The sequence below is a fragment of the Protomyctophum bolini genome, assembly GCF_963924005.1.
Source record: "Protomyctophum bolini genome assembly, chromosome: 7".
In the NCBI taxonomy this organism is placed as follows: Eukaryota; Metazoa; Chordata; class Actinopteri; order Myctophiformes; family Myctophidae; genus Protomyctophum; species Protomyctophum bolini.
Genome location: NC_137868.1, coordinates 18,660,833 through 18,673,403, shown reverse-complemented (window position 1 = coordinate 18,673,403; position 12,571 = coordinate 18,660,833). Strand labels below are relative to the sequence as shown.

Sequence of the window (12,571 nt, the reverse complement as noted above, 5' to 3'; positions counted from 1 at the left end):
AATCACTTCAACATCAACAAATACAAAAAGCATGCCTTCATTTGTGAAGGACATTTTGTTTAATAGTATTGTTTTAATGACTTTATTTAACTCTTTAACTATAGCTTACTGTAAGTGGACACCAATGATAGAAAATATAGTACATTTACTATAAGTACTACTAGTAGGCCTACTGTACAATTTTGAGATGATTTTACCTAGGCTACTTTACGATAGTCCACTACAACAACAACAAGAGTAGTATTGTACTTATTCAACTACAATTATTTGGCAGCTTTCGTGTGTGTGTGTGTGTGTGTGTGTGTGTGTGTGTGTGTGTGTGTGTGTGTGTGTGTGTGTGTGTGTGTGTGTGTGTGTGTGTGTGTGTGTGTGTGTGTGTGTGTGAGTGAGTGTGTGTGTGCGCGTGCGCGTGTGCGTGTGCTGTGTGTGAAGCAGCTAACCAGCAACACCTAAAGTAGGCCTAATTAAAATCCCACACCCTTTCCCTTTTACCGCCTTTTATGATGATTTCCTGTTTTTGGCTATATAGAAGTGTATATTTGTCTCTAAATGTTCTGATGAATTGAAAATGGTGGACCCTGTTGTAAACAAGTGTAATGCTTTATGGTGTCGTCCACAGTTAGCAGTTTTTGTATTGAGTTGTGCAATTCTGCAAACTGTTAATAAATACATCAATCAATCAGCATCACCTTTACCAGCTGCACCATCAAAGTGGCGGCGATGGCTCAGGGGTACAGTGGCTGGATGGCAACCGCAAGGTTGCCAGGTCGAACCTGGGCTCCCCCAGAGTTAGTGTCGAAGTGTCCTTGAGCAAGACACCGAACCCCTAATTGCTCCTGGTGTGCTGGTTGGTGCCTTGCATGGTTTCCGCTGCCATCGGTGTGTGAATGTGTGTGTGAATGGGTGTGTAATGCACAATCTATGTAAAGTGCCTTGGGTAAATGCACCATTTTACCAAAGTGGACACATTAATCTATACTAATTGCAATTTGTTCATATAATTGTGAAATGGGCCATTCTGCATAATGAATATTGGGTACTTTTTGGTTCTGTAAGTTTATCAAATGCAATATGTTTGTACTTTTATTGAAGTAAAAAAAAAAGAATGCAGGACTTTTAATGTAAATGATTGATTTTAAATTGTGGTATTTCAAATGTTATGCAATACCACATGTATTCTTCTACCACTACAACTTGACACCCTTGTACTTGTATCCTGTCACCCCTCCACATTTTGGAAATTAGTCCCAACAGGGGGCGCAGTTTTACACTCTCACGCTGTCATTGCGAATGCTTTCTTAGAGTCCAATAGATCCCATAACCCGGGTGGACGTTTGGTCGAGCTGTGATTGGCTATAGTTGGTTCTCAGGGCAGCCACTGGTTTCATCCAAACCACTTTCATTAAACCACTATTACTACTTCATCATAACTGGTGGAAAGCCTGGTGAGGCGAGGTTAATCATAACAGACATCTTCTCAACAAACATGCTACCCCATGTTATGCTGTTTACATGAAGTCTACAGGAGCAGTAGACTCCATGTTTCTTCAAAAATTGTTTCCTCAAAAATGTAAACGTCTGTGTGTGTATATATATAGGCCTATATGTATATATCAAATTCATTACCTTAATTTATATTAAAATGTTCTCTGATATTTTGCGAGGATACTACTAATAGGTTATAGTCCAGTGACCGAGCCAGATTTTGGTACAACGTAAGGTGATCGTACACATTTTGTATTTTTGTATTCCTACATATGTCTCTAGTTCATATTTGTATGATACATCTTCCAATTCAGTAGCTTAATGCCAGTTATATTTGGCCATACCATTAACAACAACACCAACAGCCAGGAATCTTGGTGTTGTCCTGGACAGTCAGCTCTCGTTCAAAACTCACATCACAGCTGTCACCCGATCCTGTAGGTTCACACTCTATAACATACGACGAATTAGACCGTTCCTCACCCAGGAATCAGCCCAGCTCCTAATCCAGACAACAGTCTTGTCAAAACTTGACTATTGTAACTCCCTCCTTACTGGCCTACCAGCATGTGCACTTAAGCCTCTCCAGCTGATCCAAAATGCTGCAGCTCGCTTGGTCTTCAACCAGCCAAAATTCTCACATGTCTCCCCCCTGCTCCGCTCCCTCCACTGGCTCCCGGTCGCTGCCCGCACAGAATACAAAACCCTGATGCTGGCATTCAAAGCAACCAAAGGTATGGCTCCCCCATATCTTGCAAGTATGATCGAACCCTACAAACCCTCCCGCTCACTCAGATCAGCCAACGCAGGGAAGCTGGAAGTACCCTCACTAAAAACGCCGGGACAACGCTCCACACGTCCCAAACTCTTCTCCCTTCTGGCTCCAAAACTGTGGAATGCACTTCCCATTGCAGTCAGAACTGCAGCATCACTCCCAATCTTCCGCCGTAGTCTGAAAACCCACCTTTTCAGACTCCATCATGGCCCATAGCACTTACCCCACCCCCTTAGATAGCAATTCTAGTAGTCATAGCACGTCATAGTACATATGTGTAGCATAGTAGTATAGATGTATAGCTTATATGTATAGTTTCATTATAGATATTCCACTGTTACTTTCTTAGCTACGCATGTTTCATGATAAATGTCTTTATGTGATGTATTCCCATGCTTTTGTTCTTGCTTAATGTAAGTCGCTCTGGATTAAGAGCGTCTGCTAAATGCCTAAATTGTAAATTGTAAATTGTAACAACCTATATAGGCTAAGTAAAAAAATATCTAAATTTCAGTATGCTATAAATTGCATGTGATGTGTCAAACTAGGGGGGTTTCACCGTTTCATGATACTGAACACGAAAAACAACCCTTGGGCTAAAAACAGCCATAGCCGTCATCAAAAATGTGATGAGGTCATCGCATTTGGGCAAGTGGCTATGGCAGAATTTAGTTTGACATGTCACATTCTACTTAAATGAAATTTATGTTATGGTCACATTATACATGATTGGCGGAAGGCCCTTCTCTATCCTGATTGGATGAAGGCTGGGCCACCTAGCCAAAAAACGAAACCTAAGGTTTTTTGACCCCAGGGGTTAACTAGGGACAGGGAGGAACTCCTTATATGGTCAGCACAGTGTGCTGACCATATAAGGAGTTCCCTACACTCTAGTAGGGAGGGAGGATTATCACAACAAAACCAAAAATGTGATATTTGAATCAAGTGAAAGCACTGAATAGGCCTTTAAGGCCTTTAAGCTATACTGAATTGGGAAATATATCATGCAAAAATATTAACAACTATAGAGACATGTCATAATCTAGGAATACAAAAATACAAACATTTAACGGTCACCACCTTACGTGGTAACGGTGGTACCAATTAGTGAAAATAATCAGAGTTGGCCATGGAGTTGGCCCCTGCACTAATAAGCCAATCACATCGCGAGCGTCCCGATCGTCGTCCTCTCGGGCTATGGGATGAACAGTGAGCGTACAGAGCGCTGATCAGTCCTCAGTTGGATTGAAGACACTAGTGTGCGGCTGGAAGAAGAAGCGGCTGTTCGCGTCTCCGTCGCTCAGTCTTTTTTTTACCTGCATCCTTATACCTCGTCCCCCCCCACCCCTGCCCCTGCCCGTGCCCTGCGACCTGTGTGGAGAAAATTGTTATTCTAATGACCGGTGGAATTGAACGCGTGCCTTTGGATGAACTTGGACACTATTTGTTCTTACTGAACGGACACAATGTGACAATGTTGAGCCAACAGTGACTGTTCTGACGGGTTGCCGAAGTGCCTATCGATCGATCCAGGGGAGAGCAACGTAAAGAATGGGGAAACTTCAGTCTAAGCACGGTAAGAAAGAAACAGCTGAGTTTAAACATTCAGAATAGCAATAATACTGAATAGGATATAGGGCGTTTAAGTTACCGTAATTAAATGTAATTATTTCCCCCCCGTTTGTGTTTTCCATGTGTGCGTTAATTCCTGTGCGTCTAGCGTGCAAGCGCAGAGAAAACCCTGAAGGTGAGTCAATCAACCTATAATCCTATATGAACAGTTTATTATATAAGACGACCGATCCCGTATAAGTTTTAACCATACCATAAAAATGCGTTGTATCGAGATATATGATATCCATGCATCACTGCATTTTGACTTGTTTTTCCCTCCAGGAGACAGTTTTGTCGTGAACGCGTTCCTCCGGAGAGGGATGGAGGAATGCGAGAGGTACAGCGCATCCGATCATAAACTGAAGAACATGCAGGTACCAATCTCACACACATAAACCTTGGTCCTCATTGGTAGCTCATTGGTAGCCTACTTGGTCCTTTCTGACCTTCCCGGATGGGCCTAAAGTTAATTTAAACAAAAAAATAAATAATGATAAATAGGCTACTTGTTCAAGTTGTTCATATTCATAGTAGGCCTATATCATTAATTAGTAGCGCGGGTTTTTACTGTAGCCTATACCTCATCATAGCTGATGTTTGCTGAAAAGTCATATCTGCATTTATAGCCTACTGTAGGCTACACAGCCTCATGAATGTGTGCTGTGAAAAAAGTGTCTACCTAAAGTGCTTTTATTGTAAAAGTGCTTTTAAGCAGGCCTAGATAATTCCCCACAGCAGCACACATTCATCATGAGAAGAAATGCATTATGGACAAAACAATGTTACATCACTGCCTGGAAATACAAATGAGATACAGATTTTAATTGGAATTATATGTAGCTTTGAATCAGGGACATTGTGGTGGACATGGTTCTGTTTCTTAATGGTAAACCACCATGTGGCCGGTTATATTTCTGATGGTCCCTGAGTGTTCTTGTAGTGCTTTCTGGTAGGATTCATGTGTGTTATGTGTGTACAGGCTTTGTATCATATGTGTTGTTTACACATGTATAAGCAAGTGTTGCCAATACCAACAGCTTCATTGTGCATCATCTGTCAAATGTATACCCGGTGGGTGTTTTCCCTTAGTGGTTTTCAAACTTTTTCATATCAAGGTCCATTATTTCGGCATTTGAGACAGATTCAGCCTGTCAGACCCAAAACTTAGAATATGTTGTTATGGTTTGATAAGATTTCACAATTCCATGCTGTTTTGATGTGGTACCATATAGGAGAGATAACAGGCAAACGTTGATCAAAATGACAATTCTTCTACTCTTGGTTTCATTTTACACTCTCAAGAATTAAAGATGCACCGTATAATAGTCCATTTGGTTACCATCTCATTTAGCTGGGGGGACCACCTGGAACCTCCTCAAGGACCACTAGTGGTCCCCGGAAAACTGGTTGAGAACCACTGCCTCAATCGGACATGGAGTCTGTCAGGCATTTCAAAGTTGGCTGGAGGAATCCGTGTCAATGCCTCTTATCCCCGAAAGACGAGATGAGAGTTCTTCTCCACTAGACTTACTGAGACAACTCTTACTCTAGCTGTCTTTTAGCAAAGCAATGTGCAAAGACATGCTGCTCTCTCTGTGTGAAGTCGTGGGGATTCTTGTTGTAGAGTCTGTCATTTCTGGCACGACAGAGCAGTGGTTATTCCCCTGCCTGCCTGCGCGTTGGTTAGGTTGTGACAGCAAGGAGCCCCGTGGTGAGGTTTGGCAAAGCAGAGCACTTGGACAGACGCACACACTCAAACCACACACACACACACACACACACACACACACACACACGTAAAGTAACTTAGCAGCAGTACTCAAGTATTGTACAATGTTATGGTATTTTGAACCTTACTGGAGTATTTTCAATTCCACTACACGCCTCAGAGGCAAATATGCTTTTACTCCACTACACTACAATTATTTGAAAACTTTAGTTACTAGTTACTTTGTAAGTTTTGATTATTATTACAAAACATACACTACCCACTTCAGGCCTATATACATTTCAGGCATTGAAAATGCGATGCATTGGGAGCTTGTAGATCTGCAATTTTCAAAAAAATTATGCATTTGAAAACTTGTGAAATGGGTACATTTTGATACCAATATTTTAGTACTTTTACTGTGTTAGTATTGATACATTGAACAAATGTGAGTACTTTTTCTACCACTGCGCGTGCGCGCACACACACGCGCGCACACACACACACACACACACACACACACGGACAGACAGAGGCTATGTTACATGCAGAGTCGAGGCTGGACGGAAAGGTAGTCAATGCTCACACTGAGGGATATAAAGTTTGCTTCTTGCGGCTGTTGGCAGCGTTACTGAGAGCCACGTCTAATTTTCAACGCGTCCTGTTCTGTCGCCGCTCCCAGCGGGCAGCCCCGCTGTGGCATAACATTACATCACTTCAATTAACGCGTCACGTCGAGGGGTGCGAGGGCTCCGAGCACTCAGACAGAAATTATGAGAAGTTCACACCGAGCGAGGCGCTGACTGACACCCTGTGAGGTGGGTGGCTCTAATGGCCGAGGAGTTATGGATTATATCAGTCTTATTATCCACCCACTTGTGGCAAATTAAAAGAGAACTTTCCTCTACTTAAGAGGAATTCTAGTTTGCCAAGGCCAGCCCTCACCCCCCATTGAATATAAACTGTTGAAAGCATGGAACCTATTAGTAGTAGGTGTGTCCCACACTGACCATGTTCTATCAAAGTCCTGGCCTTGATTTATTTCAGGCTATAAGGATGGAGATTTCAGAATGCCCATCAACGCCCAGAACGCCCAGTATTTTGGTGAGCCCATTCCTCTCACCACCTTTAGGATAACGTGCACTCAATACAGTATATCTAAATTACTGCACTCATTCATTTTCGTCATCTTGTCGATAACACACACATTAAATGCCATTAACAATAAAGAGAATTTAATGTTTGTGTTGGCACCTTTTGTTTTACATCACCTAATCAACATGAGTTAGACTTTAATATATTAGCGCCCCTCACTCCACACGGGTGTGATGTAAATGGAGCTATACCAGTGGTCAGGTCAGAACAGTTTCCAGTGGAATCTGTGGTTGGATCCATACAAGCGATACATTTAGGGAGTGGATGAAGATATACTATTCTACCACAGGTCGTTTCGAGGAAGCAATCTGATTGGTTGAAACAGCCTTCTAGCCGGTGGTTAAACCAGCACTGTTCACCACCTAATCAAAACAAAGAATTCAGCCGCTCTGTTCTCCCAGAGCACTAGCAAACTCGGTGGCTAGGCTAGCTAGTTTCTTGGGACATTTGTGGTCGTTGTGACTACATCTGTCATTAAAAAAATATATTCTTTCAGCGATTTTCGTAGTTTTAAGGGTAACTGTGGTAGAATTGCAATATTACACTCGAGGGTGTGGGTTAACGTGATTATTGCCACTTCAGTGATGCTTGCGGAACTCGACTCCGTCTCGTTCCTGACCACATCCCTGTCGTGGCAATAATCACGTTAACCCACACCCTCTCGTGTAATATTGCTTAATTAATCAGTTATGTTAAGCATCATCGATATTCCAATGTACAGTAAAGTGTCCAATCAATGTTTGACAATTAACTCACTCATTATTTTGAATACAGTTGATGTTGTTGTAACCTGATCTGGAACATTCTCAATAAAACAATGGAACTAAAGAGGAAATACACTGCAACTCGATTACAGTACTCTGACTCACATGACAGCACTCTGTATGTCCTTAAAATACACCACCAATTATGCGTTGAGCAAAGCTGTCTCTGAGCTTCTCTTTCATTCTGAGCTGCTGTTTCATCCTGGGATTCTGGGATTCTAGGAAACCTGGCTTTCTTTTCCTCAGGAAGACTTTACCTTTGCTGCACTGTATGTTGACAAAAAAAATCACACCCGTATGAAGTGAGGGCCGCTAATATATTAAAGTCTAACTCATGTTGCTATGATTAGGTGATCTAATGGTGATGTAAAACAAACATGGACAAAACAAACATTAAACTTTCTTTATTGCTTCTTTATTGTTTGTTATAGGGACAAGATGACGTAAATTTCCCATCATTGTTAACTAAAAACAAACATTAAACCTGTATATAGGAGGGGCTAGTGCCCCTCAAAAAGAAAGACATTTCCACATTTGAAGCCACACATTGTCTCATGATTATTCCCTGGGATTAAATTGCACTACTCTCTCTCTCTCTCTCCCTCTCTCTCTCCCCCCCCTCTCTCTCTAGTACATACATACTGTATAATGTATATAACACACATAGTTTTGGCCCTGGCACAGCTCGGTTGACCTATGGGGACAGTTAAAATTGTTTATGATGATTTCATATAGAGAGGGAAGGGAAGATTGGCGGTCGAACATGTTGTTTAGCTCCCCACTACCCCCCCATCCTCCATTGTCAACTGGAGGGGGAGTGGGATTCCTGAGCTGTCTGGCTGTGACTTCAAAGGGCTGAGCTGGGAGTTATAAAAGAGCTCTGATATCAGTGGAGCCCTCTCCCCTCTCTCTCTCTCTATCCTGGGGGATGGGTGGGCTGAGGGATGGGGGGCTGCAGGAAGAGGGAACAGGCTAGGAATTCTGTCCACGCTCAACATCAGCCAGTTTTAATCCATAGGAAAATGTTGATGGCTGTTTTACGTTGCCAGAAAGTGGACAATCCGGTATAGGAGGCCTTGTTTAGCATGCAGACAATGTCAAACACATATATGCTATTATTTGATTCAGTATTGCATTGATCATTGCACGCCGTACCACGTCATTCGGCCAAAGATTTTTCAGGAGCATGCGCACGCACATGCATCGAGTATAAATCACACTCGTGTGAAGTGAGGGGTGCCTTTGAGGGGGGGGCACCCACTACAATACTACATCATAGTAAAAACTCCATAGAGTTGGCTGCCACATGGCGTCACAGAGGGGCACGCACAATGCCAGGCGTTGGAGGGGCTACTTAGTGCCCCTCAAAAACAACCCTTAAGTTCACACCTCAACAAAGTTGACAAAGACTGTGTGAAGGAATGGATGCATATCAGTGATCCTATAGTGCAGTTATCAAACATTTTCATGTCAAGGACCCCCAAATCGACATTTATTTGGAATTTGAAAACATATGTCAAATTATGCGGGTATAAGAGAAGATTTGTACGTCTCTAGCAGTGATTCTCAACCATTTCAATTGCAAGGACCCCCAGTGTGACCCCCATTTAATGGTATTTCTATCTCTGGGTGGGACCCCAATTTATATTGTAAAATCTATGTTCATTTAACTCAGAGAGCGTAGAAATGGAACCAAATAGTTCCATTTGTACACTCTCTGAGTTACAGACCCATAAGGGTCCATTTGGTTCCTAACTATCTATCATTTAGCTGGGGACCCCCTGGAACTCCCTCAAGGACCCCTGGGGGTCCCCGGACCCCACTTTGAGAACAAATGATATAGTCATAGTGTGTTAAGTGAGGTGACGTGTGACGCCATTAAAATATCGTGGTAAAATCACCAATTGATGATTATATTCCATGCATTCAGTTTATGCCCCTGCTTGGAGCATATACATGCTTTGAGGTTGGGGTTCAGTCAGTGTGTTAACTTATGGTTGTTTTTACAAACAACCCTATGTGGCATAATGTTTAAAGTACGGATATTGGATATTGAATATAGTCGGATATTGATTTAATATATTATTTGTATTACTTTCTTTCTTGGGCTGAGGCTCTCATTCTAACTAACGGCCAGGGAGCTGCTGGTTAGTGGATCAGTGCGTCATTAATGTGGGCCAAATTTCGAATGCAGAATACATTAAACATTTTAGCTGAATACTGATTGTCAAAAATCTGGAGATTGCAGCTGGCAGGTCGACTAGACAGTGTAAGCCTACACGGCCCTGTCAAGGTTTCCACTGGGAGCGGAGAAGAGAGGAGAGGAGAAAGAAAGAAAGAGGGAATGTGAGTCAGCAGGATGACTTGGCCCTGACCTGCAGAGCAGCCCACCAGATTTCTGACACCTCATCGCAGGTGTTCGAGACAACTAGTACCTGTCCAAGCATCTGGTGTTAACGTAGAAATATCACCCGAGGTGAGATCAAAGAAGAGTGACAGGCAAACGTGAGAGCTGGAATGAGGCGAGCCAGAATAATTGATATGCTCCTCCTTTCTGCTCGAGAGAATGAACTCCACTCAGTCAATGATGATGAATATGGAACGTACAGCTCTGCGGCGTGTCGCGACCCTGTACTTACTACTTACCCAGTGCTGTGTGTTCATCAGCGGGACAGCTCTGTAAAGGATCACTGGGCTTCACCTCTGGAGACAGCTACAGTCTCAACACGCATGCATACACACACACACACACACATACGCACTCACGTACGCACGTACATACACACACACACACACACACACACACACACACACACACACACACACACACACACACACACACGCGCGCGCACGCTCCGTAGTGCTTCAGTTTGGAGCTTCTAACAGACATGCTTGGATCCCCAAATAATGACAGGCTAATTCGCCCTTTCAACGCAGTCTTTGTTTCAAAACTTCCCAGATTTTAACCCTGTTAAGAGGGAGCACGTCAACACTCTGAAACCAGAAACAAAGACCATTATTACTCACTTTGAAATGTTGATAATATCACATTTGCTGGAAGGTTTGGTTAGGGCGATCGCTTTGTTCTGGAGGAGGCCGCAAGAGCTTAGAATTTAGAAACATAAATGTGTTTTTGACTTTCAGGGACTTGCTCACATCTCATTCCTTGATAATGAATTAGGTCTGAGAGCAAAGTTCCTAAGCAACTCGCTAAAGTAATTGTAAACTTTAAACTTTAATGTTTTTTTCCCCTTTTCTTTTTTCCTTTCAGCTTGTAATTTAGCCTATGAACTAGGTTGTCCCTTTGAATTAAAATCAGGTTTTTGGCAGTTTAACTAAAAAAAAAGGATGTTTTGTTTGGAGCCCTTTGGCTGTCAGGCATTTGCACAGATCTTATATTCAACATGTTAATTTTGAGTAAGCAGTATTTGGTTTGGAGTTGTTGCAAGGATATCTGGGTAATTTTAAGGCCGTGTTCCGAAAAGGGCCTTTCTTTCTGTACTGATACTCTACTGTGTACTGACATCCCAGTTTAATAATACTGAGGTTATTGTTTCAGTTTCATTCAGGCGACACAGAAAATGCCTCTATTCCCAGTTTGAATGTGTAATTAATAATATATAACACCTAAAAAGTTGTCGATTGCTTGAGGCCAAGTCGTTAGAACACGATTTCCCCACTGCTTACTTTTCACATCCACTTCTCCTGCGTTGCAAATGAGACGAAAACTCATCTCCCAACAAACCCCCTTTGAAGCGACTATCAGGAAGAGAACGGCGACGAGAAAGGTGCACTATTATATGTATAGTGTTGGGATTTTGAAGGGACTTGAAAGCATTGGGAGCGTTTGTTTTCTCTCTCTCTCTCTCTCTCTCTCTCTCTCTCTCTCTCTCTCTCTCTCTCACACCCTCTCTCTCTTCATTTCATTTCTTTTCTTTTTCTTTTCTTTTCCTTTTTTTGGGTCAGAATTGGCTTCACAAGAAGGGCGAGCTGTGAGCCTTCATCTCTGAATGAAAAGCATGTGGCGGTCGTCCAGAACAGCAGGGTCTTTCAGCGCGGCCCGACTCACATCTGTTCCTGGTTTGTACAGCGAAGTCCTGAAGGGGGGTGGGGGGGAGGTTGCTATGGTGGGAATGGAGTAGGGGGAAGCAGGGGTGTTGGTGAGGAGGAGGGTGTGTGTGTGTGTGTGTGCGTGTGTGTGTTTCTCTCAGGGAGATATTCGATGGCTTTTGAAGGCACAGAGGGAAGGATGAACAATAAGACTGAAAAATCGGGAGTTGCGGGTCCATTTTGACACTCTGTATTTAACGGCGTATCATTTCGTTACTTTTGCGTGTGTGCGCGCGCGCGTGTGTGTGTAAATATCATCACCTGGCAGGCTGAGAGACTCATCGTGTGTGTGTGTGTGTGTGTGTGTGTGTGTGTGTGTGTGTGTGTGCGTGTGCGCGTGCATGTTTTTTTCCATGAAGTACATCACATTATGTGGGACATTTCATGAAAAAAGACATCAGAACATTGCAGGCAGATTGAGTGTTTATTTATCTGGGGATATTTATACTGTCTGAGGCACTTTGAAGCTGTTTGCTCGCTTTCAACAACAACCCCCTACACAGTACACACACACACACACACACGCACGCGCGCACACACACACACACACACACACACCCTGGACAGTTTGGGAGGGGGCAGTAAGGACAGGAAGGAAGTCAAGCAGCCAGTCAGACATGGCTTCACAATCCCTTAAGCCCGAGTTATACTTAGTTGTGTGCGGGTGTCGACTGCGTCGGGCTTGTGTGTAGACCTTTTTTTTTTTTTTTTTTTTTAATTGACTGGTTATTTTCGGTGCGTGACACAGGCCTTTATAGAAATGCAGAAAAGGCTCCTTTTTGACACATGTCTAGCTCTATATGCATGTGATGATTTCCTCGTATCACAGGACCACACCGAGCTAAGGTACCTAAATGCAGTGGTGGAAAAAGTACTTAGAAGTACTCTGTTACAAGCAAAAGTCTGGAATTCCAAAGTAACAAAAGTAGTTTTCAAATGTATAAAAATAGCAGATCTACA

General features: G+C 42.9%; 1 protein-coding gene across 4 annotated transcripts in view; it reads left to right on the top strand.

Moving 5' to 3' along the window:
• Window positions 1-3,518: 3,518 nt before the first annotated feature.
• The window catches only part of nkd2b (NKD inhibitor of WNT signaling pathway 2b), a 47,958-nt gene continuing 38,905 nt past the window's right edge, over window positions 3,519-12,571 (top strand). For all 4 annotated transcript variants that reach the window (XM_080767848.1, XM_080767847.1, XM_080767846.1 and 1 more), the window contains exons 1-3: window positions 3,519-3,836; window positions 3,981-4,007; window positions 4,157-4,248. In XM_080767848.1, coding sequence (XP_080623974.1) covers window positions 3,812-3,836; window positions 3,981-4,007; window positions 4,157-4,248 — 144 coding nt within the window. In that variant the 5' untranslated portion in view covers window positions 3,519-3,811. The remainder of the gene's footprint in view (window positions 3,837-3,980; window positions 4,008-4,156; window positions 4,249-12,571) is intronic.